The sequence below is a fragment of the Ptychodera flava genome, chromosome 21, assembly GCF_041260155.1.
Source record: "Ptychodera flava strain L36383 chromosome 21, AS_Pfla_20210202, whole genome shotgun sequence".
NCBI classification, from domain to species: domain Eukaryota; kingdom Metazoa; phylum Hemichordata; class Enteropneusta; family Ptychoderidae; genus Ptychodera; species Ptychodera flava.
The window spans coordinates 35,818,371-35,838,293 of record NC_091948.1 but is presented as its reverse complement, the minus strand read 5'-3'; the positions used below and the strand labels follow the sequence as shown (position 1 = coordinate 35,838,293).

General features: G+C 36.7%; 1 protein-coding gene and 1 long non-coding RNA gene across 6 annotated transcripts in view; both read right to left on the bottom strand.

Annotated features, from left to right (window-relative positions):
* LOC139122136 (solute carrier family 12 member 2-like) overlaps window positions 1-19,923 on the bottom strand; it is a 215,996-nt gene that overhangs the window by 158,518 nt on the left and 37,555 nt on the right. For 4 of the 5 annotated variants that reach the window (XR_011549408.1, XR_011549409.1, XM_070687546.1 and 1 more), the window contains exons 4-6: window positions 13,939-14,034; window positions 8,495-8,634; window positions 4,370-4,480 (exon numbers count right to left, since the gene is read on the bottom strand). Coding sequence is in view for 3 of the 5 variants with exons in the window: in XM_070687546.1 (XP_070543647.1) it covers window positions 4,370-4,480; window positions 8,495-8,634; window positions 13,939-14,034 (347 nt within the window). In the remaining 2 variants the exon portion in view is untranslated. The remainder of the gene's footprint in view (window positions 1-4,369; window positions 4,481-8,494; window positions 8,635-13,938; window positions 14,035-19,923) is intronic. The other variant, XM_070687548.1, reaches the window with a different exon arrangement.
* Window positions 11,833-13,023, bottom strand: LOC139121009 (uncharacterized). The gene is made up of 2 exons (XR_011549195.1): window positions 12,901-13,023; window positions 11,833-12,017 (listed from the first exon to the last, which is right to left on the bottom strand). It is a non-coding gene; the product is annotated as an uncharacterized lncRNA (long non-coding RNA).

Here is a 19,923-nt window from a genome sequence, read left to right as displayed (position 1 = left end):
ACAATGAAAATAATCTGATTCAATGTAAGTTGTCCTGAATGACTCAAAAAAATACCTTGTATTAACCATGCCTCAGGTATTCTGAAATTTTGAGAAGAATCCCCATCCTCATGTGCAAATTTTCAACAGAACTCTCCTTGCCGACTCTAAAATTCTGTGACCCCCCTCTGCTATAATAACACACACACACACACACACACACACACACACACACACACACACACACATGCATAGAATTATTTGTGATACATTAATATATATATATATATATATATATATATATATATATATATACAGAACGGTGCGTGTGCTCAGTGAAGACACGCACTCTTTTAGTCGCTCCGCTACTGATCTTCTTTTTCCGTGATTTATCCGTCACTATCACAGTAATGTTGCGATGTCAAGATTGTGGATCTTGCCAGAATGTCAGAGTTTGCCAGGGTGACTTGGATTTGTGCCCCAATTGCAAGAAAATGCGGTTTCCTGTACCTGACCATGACCATGACCGTGGCGAGTCGCCTTTGTCTTGCAACAATAGCGGCACTGGTGTATCGTCTGACCCTCCCGCATCTGGTACTTCTGGAAGCGGGACTGCTGGTCATCAGAAAGTGCGAAGCTCCAGCTCACATCTCAACACTCATCAGAAGTCACATTTTCCTGGTAATGCCATCATTAACGAACTTTTGTGTTTTGTTGTTAATAAGATGGACGTTCTGCCAGTTGATGATATTGTGAAACTGTGTGTATCTGCGTACAATGATCACGCAATTGAACAAGCCAAGGTGATTCTATATGATGTATGTGGTGAGTTTACGTCTCAACGCCTGAAGAGACGACAGGATCAGAATAAATCGTAATCAAATGTTAAAGACATTGTGATGCTTTTATTAGAAATTGATCCTGAGAATATTCCTGTTTTCGTGGCTCAAGATCTGTCTAAGGTACCTCTAGTTGATTATAATTACATCGATGTATCAACCTTGTTATCAAAGATAAATCAAATGCAAGTCGAGTTTGATGGACTCAAAGAAGGTGTTAATAATATGTCCAGTCTCTATTTGCGAACGTCTGATTATATTCGGCAAATAAAGGACAAAGTCTGCAATCCAGTTCTGGGAAATTCAGTGCATCAAGCTATAGCAGTAGATACAGCGGACAATGCTTTCACTGTTGGAAATGTAAATTTGCATATGAATAGCTCTGGTAATGAAACGCCTGTTGATGATCCACCTGTTGCAAATGTGAACTCTGATAATGCTCTCTGTGAAGATGACGCTGTGCATGCCAGTGACAATCTAATTCCAAGGTGCGAGTCAAGGGAAAACAGTGACGAAAACAGTATCGATATGCTGCGGCTGTCAACACAGATGATGGGTTTACCATGGTGTCGTACGTTCGACGTAAACGTAATCGATCCAGTTATGCCGAGGCAGTTGTCAACGGTAAACCCGATGACCAAGCTCATAATTCAATACCTGGTAGTAAGCTTGTGTCTTCCGGATCGTCAGCTGAGTCTACACTTGCAGCATCAACAGGATGTCGCAAGTATATAGTTGGCAGTCAGAAGCATTCAGGTCTTCCGGCTGTTGCGCAAAGCAAGTCACTGTTTGTCAGCAGACTGCAACCTAACACGAAACCCGTCCATGTTGTCAGCTTTATTGCTGATACAGCTCAACTTGACTTGATGAACTGTGAACAGTTAGCAACGAAATATGGATCGTACGCGTCTTTTCGTGTAACTGTTAATGCGAGGAACTTTCAGAAACTGCTGAATCCCGATGTCTGGCCAGCAGGAGTACTGATTCAAAAGTTCTATAAACCAAGAAACTAACCAATGAATCTGCGTATAGCATCATATAATTGTCGCTCTGTCAAGAACTCGTTGAATGCAGTTCGTGATCTGTGTGATAGTCACGACATTTGCTTATTACAGGAACACTGGTTGACAAGTTATAACATATCCTTTCTACAAAAGATTCACCAGGATTTTGATTACTTTGGTGAATCTGCTGTTGATACTAGTGCGGGTTTATTAATAGGTAGACTGTATGGCGGTCTTGCGTTTTTATGGCGCAAATCGATAAGTCATGCTGTTAAAGTCCGTTCCTTTAATGATAGCAGAATTTTAGGCATTGAACTCAATATAGCAAAATGTGAAATGCTTATTATTAATGTGTATATGCCGACATGTAATAGTGAAAATCATGACGAATTTATAGAGCGATTGGCTAAAGCTCACGCCATTGTTCAATCTAGTGATTGTTATAGTTGTATGATGATCGGTGATTGGAATGCCGAATACGGATTCTCTATTTGGTACAACTCTGCAAAGTTTCTGTGATGAGTATGACTATCTTATCTCTGATAAGCTTTTACTGACAGATAATCCATTTACCTATGTCAGTGACATACATGGTACCACTTCATGGCTTGACCACTGTATTTCGTCATTCTCTACTCACCAGTGTATTAAAGAGGCACTCCCACTTTGTAACATTTTTAAAACACATTTGTTTAATCAACAGTTTGATGAAAAGGATTTCTATGAGTTAGAACTTAATTATACGTAAGGTGTACGATGTTGTGTACTTCACTTCTGACTTGAGGAGAAGATGGATAAATTCAGTCTTCTAATCTTTATACAGAAATATGTCTTCATGGTCTAACCCATAAATGAATATTTCTCGATGTCACCTTTTTTGTATCATTCTTTTCTCCCAATCCTGTAACCATTTATATATATGGACATGCTCATTGTCCGAAATAAAAAATTAATAATAATAATAATATGTGTGTGTGTGTGTGTGTGTGTGTGTGTGTGTGTGTGTGTGTGTGTTTCTTTGTTAGTCAAAAGGGTTATCTGCACATCTGCACAAGGGCTATTAGATATGACAGTTTATGCAAATTAGTCAGGCATTAAGCCTCTGCAAATTTAAGCTTATCTTTATATCAGATTCTTGTGGAGTCATTTCACAATTACATTATCAAAATCTGATACATTTGTCTCCTATATTCTATGACTGCTGGAGTATTCACTTTAAAATCAAAACAATAGAATGCTGTATGCTGTTATAATGAATTTCTAGTTAATTATAAGGACAGAGTATACAGAAGAGGGGATTCCCATCCTTCTTTTTGAGTTAGACAGTTCTGAAGTACCCCTACCCTAGGTTTTTCTATTATAAACAAGTTTTTTTTCTCAAATTTTGAAAATTTTAACAAAGACATGGATAAAAATTACATGTCAGAGAGAAACATTTTTCTTTACCTATGTTGCAAGGGGTACAGTGAGTAGACAAGAAAAATGATGAGAAGATGTAGTGTTTCCATCTTACTTTTGAGATACATTTTAAATGCCAAATCCTTTCACTTTGATGTACGCAGTTTCACATTGCTTTCATAAGAAAAATTTTGCAATTAAACATGAATAAATTCTGAATGGTAGATAATATACCGTATATTATTTTCACTTGTGTGAAATTTACTGTTACAGTACCGGGTATTGTACAACCTAAAATTTTAAGTTCCAAAAGCAATCACAACATTCAAAGATTTATTTCAGAAAAGCAAATATACAAACAGGTAGGGTTAAAAAAGGCCAAGAAAAGAGGCCGCCTGAAAAGTCACCTGAAGTCCATTTTTGGCATTATTTAATGAAATTCAACAAAAATGTCAACATGTACATGTATGCTGAACATGGAGTTTTAATTTAATTCATTATTTTACAAGACAGGTTTGCAAACTTAAATGCTATGTTTGATATATTGATCTTCCCCTCTGCCTCAGGGAATTAAATATGATTTTCTGTTCAATGGTAATCTTATTATTTCCAGCATATCACACAATAGCATTGATCGCGATTTCGGGTCTGTTACTAAATATAGCTGTATGCACGCGACTTTCGGACAAATATGCTGAAATTCGGACAAATTTTGTCGTTGTATGCGCAGCTGTTGTTGCAGCTTGTAGTCTGTCATCAATTCATACGTATAAATAGGACGCTAAATAGCCATTCTATCACTGGCAGGTTTTATTTTTGTCGTTCATGCGGAAAATGCGAACAAATATTTATTTATGCATATTAATGAGAGAAAACAGTGACGTCATTTGCGATCAGCGCTATTTCAAAAGTCGTCTACTTTGTTTGTCACTAGTAGAACTAGTAGAACTACTTACATATCTTGACAGTTTATTATATTTTCTAGCTTACACACGGCTTCAAATATCCTAAATACCACTATGCTTACATTTGATTAAAACTGATGGAGTTTCAACATATCAACTTTCAAAGGTACTGCAGGGGCCGTTTGAACATAATAATTAGAATTCAAAGCTTTAAGACAGTTAGCTTGGGGTACATATTTCTTACCCTTGCCTCCCATGCCATTCCAACCAAGGCAACCCCAAGGAGTAAAACCACAGTGATAATTCCTATGATCCTTATATCATTGATATCATCCACAATCTTGACATTGTGTTCCTGTCAACAGAAAAATAGTGTATAATGATATTGTGCTCTCCATGAAATCATAATAAATTGGTCCAAATGTAATATCTATATCTCCCTATCTATCTATATGTAACTTCAACAGGACTTATTATGACAAGTCTTACTGAACTGTATCAGTGTAAAGTTTTGGACAATACGGTAGAATAATGCATCATAACGACCAAAGTTTGGGCTGCCAGTTCCACATGGCATAAACTGACAGAAAAATGTTGGGTTTTGAGGGTTTTTTTATGAAATATTTTCATGGTAACTCAAAAAATTTGTATGGGGTGATCATGCATGTGTTGCATCATGATACTTCATGCACTGACCATTAATGCAGAGTCTATAGAAAAGTGTGTGGAAGCAACTCAGCCCATGTATTGATGTAACTGAATTAAAGTTTACTGTATGACGTATTCTGACTGGTTGTATTCATCCAATGGTAACACTATCAACCAGTTACATCAACATTTACGTCACTGTTATTGTTTAGCCACACTATGGTTTCTGGCTGTATCCTGGCCGTGTCTGCAGGTACTGAGTCTCTTGTCCCTCAGACTACATAGGCCAAGGGACATGTTTCATGATGTTGACAAGATCCCCCTCCATTTTATTTAACTACTAGTATTAGGCAGTCTAAAAGTGGTGATGATAGCAGTAGCTGTTGAGACCATAAAGAACTTAATGTACAGAGTGTACCAACAGACAGCAAAGCCAGTTAACCCTCTCAGGCCTAAACCCCTATATATCTTGCTAAACTCAAGTATATTACCAGGCATAAAAGGGTTAAAGACGAAGTTGTCTTACAATTTCACCTTCATCTACATTGATGAAACTCATTTGATAATTATTAATTTCTGATGAACTGTCCATACTGATTGACCCGTTCCAATCCAACTACCACTTTGAAACTCTTTTTATTGAATATGGTGAGCGTAACTCTTTCAAACTATAACATGACTGTTATGAAAGTTGCAATAGCTGTTTATTACAAGTTTTAGACTGTTACTTGACCCATGGCAACAAAGAAAGGTAAGACATAACTTTGAGCCCTGTATCTAGCCATATTATTAAAACATATCAGTAAGCCACACAAGTCAGCGTTCATAAATTTACAATGATTTTCCAAAACCTTGAGGAAACCAAGATAAGGACGATTGCCCTCTGTGGCAGAGGCTCTGTCTGAAACAGGGGAAGTTTATTTCTGATTGGGGGGTGGGGGGGGTGCAATAATAAATTATGCAAATTTAAGTCGTGTAAATTAAGGTTTTTCAAGGTACATCATATATAGCACCACTACACGGAATATCAGCTTGACTCATGCAGCTGTTCTCTGTTTACTGTGGACGGACATAGATACATACACAGAATTAATTCTAGGATGCGCCATTGAGCAATTCGCGCAATAAAATCTTGAAGGGCGAAGCAATATGAGATTAGGGATTTGGCCAAGGGGTTTTGTCTGTGGCTTCTCTGCTAGGTGACTGGGTACCGTACGTTGTGAGTTTGAACCCTGTTGAAACCACCATATTTTCTAGCCTGGGTTGATAGCGCTGCTGGTGGACAGAATTGTCCCAAGGTTGTCTTTCATTCAGTTTAAGCGATGTATTCATTGCTTCGCTTCGATAAAGTTTGTGTGCGTTGTATGATAGTTAACGTACGAGCATGAGTGCTTCACGAACTCTACAACGTGTGGAGGTGTTGCAGTCAAAAAAAATTGATTTACTTATGATGTGAGATGGATAAAGCAAGGCATGTTTACTTTAATTAGAATGTAATTAACTCTTGATTATATTATTATAAGCAGTAGTATCAAGTTGAACAAGCTGATATTTATAGGCTGGTCTGCTGAGTGAGGTTACATGCTGTAAAAATATCTGTATGTACGTATGTATGTATGTATGTATGTATGTATGTAATATATGTATGTATGTACAGTACATGTATGTCAGTGTTCATTCTGGGATGTAAAAACAGGGGGCCACTGTGGGCCTCTACTCCTCTCCCAAGGGGGCCAATTTAGAATATCGGGGGCCATCATCAACAAACATGTAAAACTCTTAAATTTTCGGCAGAAAATACTATAGTCTATCAAGTCAAGAATAGGAGAATACAAGAGATCACGTCGCCCATAACCAACCAAGCCTCACTGCAAAGTTGTCCCCGAACGTACGCAACAGGCCCAACCATGGCAACAGCAAACCAACCTTTTGGTTTGATTCGTTTACATCACTTATGTGATGAATTATTGATTATGTTGGACATGAACAACTGTACAAATTGATAAGAAATGTGATTTTGACTGTGGAGACGATCATGATCAAAGCAAAGCGCACCGGTAGGATTTCTCCGAGAGTTGCCGCCGATTTGCATGCATCAACAATTACTCACACACTATGATACAGCACGAGACAGTAACCTGTACGACCTAAATAAAGTGATCGATACACCAACTTTTAAACATAACTTGTATGTATTATCAAATTTAGGATCATTGGTTCTGACCAAAGGGTTTAACACAGTGGTGTTGTTCCATGCATAGAACTGGCTACTCTGGAAAACGACATACATGTATGTCCAACCTAAATGTTGCTCTTCAAAACAATTATCTGGCCCAGCATGGATGCTTTCCTTGCAGTGTTCAACGTTTCATTTGTATGGACGGTAGACGTTGCAGACGCTTCAATTTAAGGAACTGCCCGATCATCTTTTTTTAAAACAGGGGTTCATCAACAATATTGGTGTTAAAAATCCGAGTGGACGCTAGCCTTTCGCCATTGAGTTGCGACTAGTGCCGTTGTACACGTTCATCTGCCATATGCCACAAGCACAGCTCCAATACATCGTTGCCCCTACATCAGTACTTTCCATCCCTCTTCCTATGCATCACCGTATATGCTGTACTGGGTATTTAATTACAAAGGTCGATGGGTAAATGAATCGTTTTACATTTCACACTATGACTGAGGTGATGACCTTCGGGTGTCTATATGGTGGTTTCAACAGGGTTTGAATTCACAATGTACGGTACCCAGTCACCTAGCAGAGAAGCCACAGACAAAGCCGCTCAGCCAAATCCCAAATCTCAAAAAAGATTGGTTCAATAAACAAGCTAAGTTGTTGCAATTTTTTTGCTATTGACTCAAGGATGTTTACTTTACAAATGCCTAGGGTTGTCTCAAATGTGGGAATCTAATATATGAAATATGATTTTTTTATCGCTTTTGTTGCCCAAAAGAACATGGAAATCTCTGATACTTTGAATCAGCCATCCTGCATATTTCTAACATTCATCAAAACCATGTTTCTGTTCGACAACTCATAAAACAGTCCAAAATGCAGGATTAGTGTACCTTCCAAAACTACATATATGAAAGACCCCTAAAAATCAATTAGTTAAAAAGGGGGTTAGCAATGTCCCAAAACTATCTAACCGCTACACCATTTAATTCCATTTTTAGGAATCGGAACCTTGAACACGATCTGAATATCTGTACCAAATATCAACGCAGTCTCTTCAGTGGTTTTTGACTTTTTTGTTGTTTACGGAAAATTTTCACTGTCCGACCCATCACAATAACATGATGACCTTCAATCATTATGTTAAAAAGATGTGCAAATTTCATCTTGAGTTCAACAAGTCATCTTCAGGTCACTCCTAGGAACCTGCACACCCAATTTGAAAGTAATGGCATACACAGTTTACAAAGTTATGCATTTAACGTCTTATTTTAACATTTTTTTAAATGAACTTTGTACTTGAGTCTTTTCTGAAAATAACAAATTGTGGAACTGTCAGAAAAGTGTATAGCATGAAGAGTTTACAAGATAACTCTAATATATAACAAAACATTTCCTACAGGTTAATTATTTTTATGCTACATTTTGTCTTACATCTATTGTTTGAACCATGTGGCCCACTTTCAAGGATCATAATGGACCCTGTAAAATAGACTTCTCCAAAACGGAGATGAGCTAGGAATTCTTTCAAAAATTTCATACCTTCATAAGATCCCTGACAGTTTCTGCAAATCCAACAACATACATTGCCACAGCAACTGCATTTGCTAAGGAAAATATTAAACCAATGGCACCACCAAACTCTGGACCCAAACTCCGTGAAATCATGTAGTAAGCACCTCCTGAAAAGAGAAAACAAGCATGAATGAAAGCAACATAATGATGACATTAGATTAGATGACATTAGATTCTCCTCGAAATACTCTTTCACAGACAAGTGTATATCTGTGCACTTTATGTATTCCTGTGGTTTTCACTAACATTCTATTTCTGAATGTTTACTTTCTGAATGGCACTTTGGACAAATTTTCACCATGGCTAGATAAGCCATCGTGAAAATTTGTCCAAAGTGCCATTGTTATAAACTGGCAAGAAACATCAAGAATTTTTATTTTATTCTCAGCCATGTCTTGTTATAATCAATATTATCACTAGCAAAATTCAAAAAATTGTTATGACCAATATCACTATCAAGTATTATCAAATTTGGTGCAGTCAATGTTGATATGTGTTATGAATGGAAGGACACACAAGTCACAAGTCAAAAGATTTGACCATACAAATTAAATGGCACAACCAAGCCACTCAAAGTCAAAATACCTTAAACTGCCCCTCCCTTTTCAAAGCAAGTTAAAAACTGGCGCCATCAGCACTGGGACATAATGACCGCAAAGTATTATCAGCATTTCTCAACAATCCTCCTCACTGTGAATTAGACAGACCACGATGGAGTCAATGCGCAACATATAGCTGAAAGACTATTTTTTCACATTGCGATTTTCAGCCCATTTTTGTGAGAAAAAGGACATGTATATGTATATGGAAAAACATGTCATTGTTGATGACACAGTCCCCACTTGTTACTGGGTACTTTCATTACAAGTCCTCAGAGAGGATAATCCTCTTCATTAATTAGGTCTGTGAATAAAAATACTGCGATTCAGATGGGGCTTAAGAAGGAGACACACGTTTAAGGCATTTTTGTAGCGATATTTGTTTTATTTCAAAATTTGAGTCCCTGTCATATGACCTTTACTTGTGTGTAAATGTAGATACAATATTGTATTCGGAAATGTTTAAGATATTATCAAAAATGAATTTTTTGCTTCCTACGTGTACTGTTATATTCGATTATCTTATCTGTGTATTGATTAGTAAGGATAGAAAAGCAACGTCAATAGAATATGTTAATTTTTCAATTTTAGTTCAGTGCACATGCGCATATTTTCCAGAGTGTTGCATGTCATGGCTGCCGTAGCCAAAACGCTAGCGAGGTTGAAAGAAGAAAGCAAATGAAGTCAATAAAGACTGTCTGACTCAGTGTCATGCTACGGTAAAGTGGCAGACGACATGTCTAACACAACTTTTTCTTCTGCAAGGAGAACCTCATCAGTATGGACAGTCTCAGGGCGAGTCAACCCCTTGGAGACCAGCTGTACTTGAATGCAAATTTATTCAAGGAATGACAAAAGCCTGGGATAACTAATTGATGCCGAAAACCCAAAACATGCCCATTCCTGATTGTATTATGCACTTATATCTGATATAAGTGCACAATATCTGATAAATTCTGACATTCAAATTGTTCCCCCTGCGAAATAATAAGGGCCACGGTATTCTCCGATTCTATATATATATCTCCGCAACAAGAGATACAAAAACGACACCGAGTTATCAAAATATGTATGGAACTTAAGAAATAAGGGACAAGACTTTGACATTTCATGCTCAATCATTGATAAAGCATTGAGCTACTCTAACATGAACAAGCGATGTAATCTTTGTATATCAGAAAAGCTGCACATTATCAATGCTGACAAATCTACACTGTTAAACAAACGCTCTGAGTTGGTTTCAAAATGTTGCCACCAAAACAAATATTATTTATCGAATTTTAACACTACCTACAAATAGAATGGTTCGTCCCAATACTATATGTAAGAGTGTCGAGCTAGAAATCCTTTCACTCTATCTGAGGATTGCAAGATGCATGAAACTTAAGTAATAGATTTCATTACTTTGTACTTGAAGTAATCTGTTTATTTATTTATTTATATATATATATATTATATAACAAATGTGAACAAAAAACTTGATGCTCACATAAAATGTGAACACATTTATAGGAAATCAAAGGTTTCTCTAAACAGATCCAAAAACAAGTCATTGTAAATGAGTCTTCAAGGTAGGGTGTTCTGGTGAATTTTTGCAGTTAGTTGAATCTCATTTTTTTATGACACATTTAAAAATAGAATAAATTCTAAGCTCTCCAGTCTTTACCATGTCAAAAAAGAGTGATCCGTTCTTGAGTTATGTGTATTTGAATATTAAAATTATTACGTAATTTTAGGACAAGCTGTAAGTAGGTGTTATGTAACAACCCTATGTAAACGATAGAAACCACAATGGCACCGATTCAGAGGATATGGAAATGTTTAAATCAGGATATCTTGAAAACTTTTCCTTCATTGGTGATCAAACTTTCACCACAGGTACATTTTTGAATTTTCTAAACGATGATTGTGATATTTTCAAACATTTCTCATTAGTTACCATGGTAACCTGAAATAACTGTCAAAAACCTGTTTTTTGTGGAAAATGAGGGATATCTCAAGAATTATGTGTACAATGATGACAAATTATTCACAAAGGGCACATTTTTGAATTTCCTGAATGATGATTTTACATTTGAATAAATTTCCCTTGGTTGCCAAGGTAACGTGATATATCCATTAATTTGATTGAAATATTTGTTTGATGGAAAGAAGCCTTGATCAGGTAAGTGTAAGATAATTTTGCTATTGTTCAATGAACACGTGATATCATGAGACTTTATATTAATAAAATCTAATTGTATTTGTTGCCATGGAAACAGTTAAATTTTAACATTTTCCATTGGAATACTCCGGCAAGTTTTAAGATGTAACATGGTTGAATGAATTTTCTGTAATCAACTATATCATGTGCTTTCCACAATAGCATTGAGTTACCAAGTGGTGTTTACATTCCCCTGACTTTCGCCATGGAAACTTAAAGATATCAATTTTAATAACAGTAAACATGTTGAAAGTATTAACATTATTATCCACAACATACTTTCATTCCAAGAACATTCAACCAAAGACTGTAAACTGAATATGAATTGACTCCACTGAATGTTGAATACATCAGGCATTGATCATAATTGGCTGCTGAGGAAGCACATTTTTGACATATGACCTGTATGTGGTAGACTGGTCATGTGATGTGACTTGTTATCTCAGCCAAAATTGGCTAAATAAAGAAATAGATAGGGCAAGAAATATACACAAATGCAGATATTGATCCCATTTAAACAGTCATGTTTATTTCCTTGGGCTGAGTTTCAATACAGCCACTGACACTCAGTCATGTACAAAGCAAATGTACATATTTTGGCAAAGGCGTCGAGCAACTTTCTTTGGCTATGGTCCTTTGCTGATGAGTAAAAGTCATGCACGCCACCTCATGACACAGTGCCAGCCATCTGAAAAAACAAAAAAAAATATAATAAGTCTGGAGTATCAAAAACACATAACAGTATACATGAACAAACAACTACAAAAACTAATATTTTCACTAAACTGTTTGGAAGGCAACTCAAATCACACAAAGAATAATCAGAGTTTAGTTATTAAACCCCTTCACTACCTTAAATGCCAGATATTGCCATTGCAATAACATATTACAATATACTTTTAATGCCAAGTGATTTATAGTATGCATAGTTACATAATTTTATGCCATATTCAATGATTTAAGCATTGCTATTTTATACAAAACATATATTTTGTTCAAAACTTAATTTATTAATCAAAATAAAGATTTAATTAATCAACTAATTATAATAATAATACATTGATAATATAATAATTATAATCTGATATAAACTTAGAGTGGGGTATAGCAATATATTGTTGGTGGAAGTCAAGCTGTTAAAATCACAGTATACCACCAGCTGACTAATTTAAGCATAATTTCTTACTTGTGCCACATCGTGAGATGAAACAGCTGGAAAGAGACTTTTATCTCCGTAATTTTGTATCTTAGCTGCTAAAATAAATAACCAGGGTTCGTTTATTGTTCAAATCTACATTTTCAACTTAGTATAAGCTTGATATCTCTCAAGAATGCAAAAATTTGCAACCCGGAACCGATATTTCAATGATCGACGCTTAGGGAAAGTGCCCGGATGTACATACTACGATCCACACGCACGCAAAGAAATTCAATCCCGTTGTTTATTACGATATTTCAGGACAATTTATCATCAAGATGTCATTAAAAACAGTCGAAATTTTCGTATGGGGGGCCAGGCAAGTTTTTTATTGGCCCGATTTTGAGATTTTAGGAGAAAAACTCGTACTTACGTTGATTTTTTGGTGTAATTTCGGATCCACAGCGTCCAGAACAATGCCTCTACTACCAAAACGAAGCCCTGCTTGTAAATATTCAGAATCTGATGTCGTCATGTCCTTACAACCAATCACAACCCGCGGATTTGCCGCCAAAACTGTCAGTCACTCCGGCAACTAATTTATTCAGGGAGGGGTCATGACCGCAGAGGTCGCAACTCACACTGAGCGTCGTGACTGCCCATTCTTTTTCTGGCCGTAGATCGCGTTTTCATGCGCTACGCTCATAAATCGGTGCATAAATAACATTTTCGAAAGCCAAATATTCATACTAACTAGGATTTTTTTATTTTGGTTATTTATTTTGACTTTTATGAAGAGTTGATTCACGCTCATGCATCAGCTGTGGTGTTGAATTACGTTGTTCGTACGCAGTAAGTCACGTGACCGACCACCCTATTCAAGGGTAATTTAGGTGATTTGATTAGATGTATTAACTAAACTGAAGTAAAAATAATGCACCAATTAGAATGTGTGACAGGTAAGTGAAGGTACATGTATATATAGTCACAGCTCATCATCATAGCATTTTGTCTTTGTACCAAGTTTAATAGATGAAGTTGGTCTTGCCATGTGTGAGTAATGGCTCTGTAGCTATTCAAAAATTATAACAAAATGGTCACTGGATTGCCATATTGGATCATATCACATAAAATAATTTATGCACATCTGTACTTCATGGAACTAATTTTGATGAGGGGCAAAAATTGCCCCATGAACATGAAGAAATACACTGGTACAAGATACAGTAAAACCTGTCTTAACTGAATCGTTCAGTGACGGTAAAAACTGTTCAATTTGGAGATGCGTCTGGTTTATAGAGGTCCTCTAAACATAGAGTTCTATTGAAATGGGACTGGGAAAAGAGTTAAGTTAAGACAGGTTTCCATTTTAGACAGGGTTTGGTTTAGACAGGTTTCACTGTTTGTATGACAAGTCAGCTACAATGTTCTGGGTAATGGTATAATAGTGGTATACCGTACATATACTAACCTCCTTTAACTTCTCCGTTTGTACAAATGGCTGCCATGGACAGAGTTGTCAAGACTGTTACTACAGCTGACAGCAAAATTATCACAATAGAAAGACCTGTATCAACATACAAAAATGTAAAAATCTTCATTAGACACAAACATGGATTTGTTTATGGTTATTCATCACTTTCAGATCTGCTAATTGAGTATCTCCTACAAGCTGCATTCAATAAAACCATTCTCACTTCCTAGGTCTCATTACAGTTGACTTCAGCATGATCAGAACTATTACATATTTGTTGTATCAACAATTTGCTTAGGCTCTTCAAAAATGTGGTTTACTAGGGTTCATAACTGTGTCTCATTAATAACAATGCCATGCCACTGAGGATGTGATGCCAGTTTTTGCACTAGGATTTTTTTCAAATTAGCCACAGTCTCCTGGTGTGGCTAATTCATGCAAAAAACTATTAGCCACAACAACATGGGGCCCGGGGGCACCGACGTCCTTTGTACCTCCTTACTGTTTATTATTTGCCATAAATGTGAAATTTGGCAAAAAGTCAAATTGTTTGGACATAAATGAAAGTTATTTGAACTGGTTGGTTACTGCTCCAGCATAAGTTCAAGTGTGGATTCTAAGTATCAACAGCCTTGATATGTGTGAAAGTGAATTAAGAATAAGAGATGGGACTCAATAGGATCAACAATATCTAAAACAGGAAACGGTGAACTTATATAATACAGAAGGGGAGAAAATTTAGCCACAAAATATTGTAATATAATGGACAATGGCTAATCTATAAATCAAATTACTTAAACTAGATTGTTGGCATTGATTACACATGTATTTATTGTCCATCAAATAGAAAATAAATTTGGGCCATTGACTAAAACACATTGGCTTGTTACACTCACCACACTTGTACTTAGTATTTGGAGTGTACACCTATCTACAATACAATGATAAAAAGTTTGGACTTTGTAGGTCAACAGTGCATATTTAATGTATGAGACTAAATAAGCTTACCCCTCATAGGCCAAAAACAATATTTAATTTTGAATTACGTAGTGCAGGGAAGGACATACAATATGGTGAAAAGCAAACTAAATATAAAAACTGAATATACAATTATATGGAAATGTTGTTTTACAGTCATGAGTATCTGGTGTGTGCCAAGAGACAAATATTAAAATTGGACAGTATCATCCTGACCACAGTTTGTTGGTACAAAATATTATGCTATTCACGATAGTTATACAACATAGCTTGCATTTTGTTCACAGTAGAACTGAGTTTTACGTGTAAGATAACTTTCTCATAAACTGTAAATTCTGGCTTCTGGCAGCTCAAACGTCGCAATACTACATTTTTTGATATGATACGGAGTGACTTGCACACATATGCAATATGCAGTGACAGTCGATATATTCATAGTAAGAGTCTACTACATTCAAGCATAGTGATGTTAACAACTACATGCATGCCAGTGCACGATTTCAAGAAGCCACGAGGAAATTCTAATGGTCTTTTAGTGGAAATATAGGTATTAAACAACAGTGAAACAAACAATATTAGTTATTGTGACCGTGCTTAAGTGCAATCTCGGATCCTATATGATCTGATGATCCTGCCAAATTGCCATGTCGGATTATGCCGTGATTCTGAAGTGCGCGTACTTCCTTAGTAAATCGGTCAACATAAGCACACACTGTCTTTAGCAATCAAAGTCAACAATGATGTCAAAATCAATGCACAACTGACGAAATTACCCAAAATAAGCAACAGAAAACTAAAAGTTATCACTGTGTCGAAAGGACAGAACATCAACATAAAACGATGCTAGTTTGTTATGAAATGGACGTAGAAGGAGAGAGCGTTCCCTCGCTCTCACCCAGCTATTAGTACGGGCCGCCGGTGGGATTGCCTCGCTAAAGCAATGGCTTCGCCGGTCGGGTGAGTACCGAGTACGGAGGCCATCATTCTTCAGTCTATAGAAGGAGCGTTTCGTGCCAAAAAATACATGACAGCAACAAAAGTACCATCACTGTGAACTTCATATTTACAAACCATCATCAAATACACGCTAAAAACTTCAAAACGTCAAAATTCGCACCAGACCGAGAAACAAGATGGCGTCCGTTTGATTTTTCAAAGTCCTTGCAAAACAACGCTAACTTGTTATGAGCGCATGCGCATATTAAGGGGAGACCCATTTGATTTCGGGGGGTATGTAGGAAGTGGGTATGGGAACTTTTGTTTTTGTCGGAGAGACAACATTTTTTTATTTCTACTGTCAGACCTGCATCAATTTTTTTTGTTCAAATGGAGTAGCAGTGCAATTTTTCAAATTTAAGCCAGTGTTTCACATATCACAGGATGGTTTTATGTATTCATTTTACATTCCAACAAATGAAAACAAAATGGAAAGTCTAGTATATATACAACTTTCAATTATAGAACACTTTCTTGGCAAATCAACTGTGATCAGTACTATACCTGCTTTTCTTTAAAACAGTCAATTCCTTTTAAGTTCTCAGGGGAGATGTTATCTTTTGTGGTCAGAGAAACAAGGCTCACACATTGTATTTCATTATATTTGTTGTTCCTCAATTTTTCATTGACAACTTGTAATCTTTCTGACATATTTATATTGAGAGAATAATGTATTGGTTTTAACACTAGTTTATTGACTCCTGTCTTGTGTTTTAAATTTTCACAATTTACAGAAGTCAAATAGTCCCATCTAGATATTGCCTATGCCATTGAGATATTGCAACAGAAATCCTGAAATATGATTTCTTGGGTCAGAAAGGGAAGGAAAACATCGAGTGCACTGAGGTGTGAAGTAGTGAATGCTTATATCATAAGTGCTGGGAAAAAAAAAACACATAAGAATTGCTTGTGGTAAAAACATTTGCGCTGCCTATGGCAGCATGCCAGCAAAGAATACATGAGAATGAAGTTTCCAAAATTTTGCTCATTTCAAGTGCATTGTGACAATTCCTTTTTTATTTCTGTCTGTTATGAGAATTTTTTTTCTCAAGCCCTCAAGCCATTACAGGCTTAATTTTTTTTCTTTTATTTCACCTGGTGACAATTTTTTTCTCAAAATCCTCCATACCCCCCAGAAATCAAGTGGTTCTCCCCTATGTGAGCCCCTGACCTATACGGGCCATTGGATTACTTCCTCAGCAGAACTGGAATGCCTGCCGGTACCGGTGTTTATCGCCATCATTCTGCAGTCGATCAAAGGCGCATTTCGTACCAAAAAATACACGATCGCCGCAAAATTGCATCACTGTCAACTTCATAACTATAGAACATATTGAAATACACAGTGAAACGTTTACAACGTAAAAAATATGCCCAGATCGAGAAACAAGATGGCGTCCGTTTCGATTCTTCAACTCAGATTTTGTCCTACAGTTGTGCGCATGCGCAGACGGTAGCTTTAGCGAAAGTGAGGCAAAATCAAGTAAATATAAAATAAAAATGGATAAAAATATTGTTTAAAAGGCATGTATCACCAAATTTTGAACATTTCTGACGGCATTTCAACTATACGAACACCCAAGCCAAATATCACAATAATGAAATCAGTGGTTTTGAGGAAAAATTGAAAATAGTGGTTTTCACAAAAAAGCTAAAAAAGTGACTTTAAAATGATTCAATCAAAAAAAGAAACAAGTCATCGTTGATGACACAGTCCCCACTTGTTAATGGGTACTTTGATTACAGGTCCTCAGAGAGGATAGAGTCCTCTTCATTAGGTCTGTGATCAAAATACTTTTTAATAAATTCGCTTGATACATGTCTGAGTTGTGGTTCAGGACATGAAAAAATCGTAATAAAATGGCCACATGGCGGCCATATTGGATCTTATCACAAAACAATTCAATGTGCATGTGTGTGACATAGGTCAAAGTCCTTGTACCAACTTTGAATAAAATCGGTTGAGATATGCCTGAGTTATGGCTCTGTACATGAAAAAATCGTAACAAAATGGCTGCATGGAGGCCATATTGGATCATATCACAAAACAAATTGATGTGCATAGCTATAACATTGGTCAATATCCTTGTACCAACTTTGAATAAAATCGGTTGAAACATGCCTGAGTAATGGCTCTGTACATGAAAAATTGTAATAAATGGCCGCCTGGTGGCCATATTGGATTGTATCACAAAAAAAATTGACATGCATATGTATGACAAAGGTCAATGTCCTTGTATCAAGTTTGAATAAAATCGGTTCAGATATGCCTGAGTTATGGCTCTGTATATGAAAAAATCGTAACAAAATGGCCGCATGACAGCCATATTTGATCGTATCACAAAACAAATTAAGGTGTATATGTATGACATAGGTCAATGTCCTTGTACCAACTTTGAATAAAATAGGTTGAAACATGCTAGAGTAATGGCTCTGTACATGAAAAAATCATAATAAAATTGCCGCCTGGCAGCCATATTGGATCGTATCACAAAACAAATCGACGTGCATCTGTATGACATATGAAGTAATCCATTTACTAAGTTTGAATGAAATCGCTCCAGGCGTCTCTGAGATATCTGCATGAACGGACGGACGGACGCACGCACGCACAGACGCACGCACGCACGCACGCACGCACGCACATGACCAAACCTATAAGTCCCCCTGGACGGTGTCCGTGGGGACTAAAAAGACCGTTTGAGATACATGCCCAAGTGACCACTAGACCAAATTTCAGAAAAAGTTACTGAAGCGTTTCTGAGATACCTGCGTCCACAGCATACGGCCCACTGTATGCGACAACAGAGGCCGCGTCATCACATTAGTACTTTGGGCCAAAGGCCCAAAGGACTAAAAATTGATTAGCCACGTATTCCCAAATATTTTACTCAAAACACAAAGATGTGATGTGATTCTGTTATTCAAAGTGAACAATTTTGCACGTCATTGGAACATTTCTAAACACACTTCAAGGTGTATAGGTTCCCATTCCGAGGATGAGCAAATCATTTTTGAGTCACTATAAACTCACTAGTCCCCTGGCTATAAGGCAAAAAAATTGCTGGCCCAGCCTGTTTCAACTAGCCTGCCTGTGACTTGTGGTTTCACAGCCTGCTCTCCAGCTGCTAAATGTGAGGGAAAAATTGCGTCTGACATAAAGATTTTTTCCTAAATTAACGAAACTTGTGTACCAAAAACTATAGCAAGATACCACAGACTTTTTTCTCCTTGGCTTTGAAGATACCAATCAGTTATTTTATTAGCATAGAGTACATGACCTTTTATACATGATATGACTATACTATACTTTTGTGCTTTTCTACAACCTCGGGAGCTCCATGTGGATATCTCAGTGAACACACAACCCTATGCATTGGAAGCATTCTGCTCCTTGATATCCATGTAATAATTGCGGAAATAAATGAAATTACAACAACAGCAACAACATCAAAACCCACACAAAATAGCATGGCATGTGATCGCAGTGTCCGATGGCGGTTGACTAGTATATGTATGTGTTGTATTAAAAAAACATGGACAGTAATGATGAGCTAATGACTATTTGTTGAAAGGGGTGAGCAAATATCACAAACGTTTACAAACCCATTACATTTGAAAAGATTGCCTTGGGAAAGAATGCAATAGAGGATGACAAAATAATGAAGAATGGAAGTTCAAGTGACAAAACTGCAAGTAAAACCAAACTTATTTGCGGTATTTTTAATCCTCAGTCCGTCTGCCCTAATAGAAGAGTCCTTTTCGATGCCTTATCCGCCATAGCTGTATGACAGTCCGGTTATCTCAACGTTGCAATGGACGATTATTTTCTTTCTTGACAAGAGAGATTTCATCTGTCACAGCACGATCCAAATGAATGATCTTTTATTTGAGGAATTTCACTCATGACTACAACAAATTTCATTGCTATATTGTTTATTTTTATCTTTGAAAGGTCTGTGCTTTTTGCGTGGTACTACAGCTTAATCACAACGCATACACGTGTAC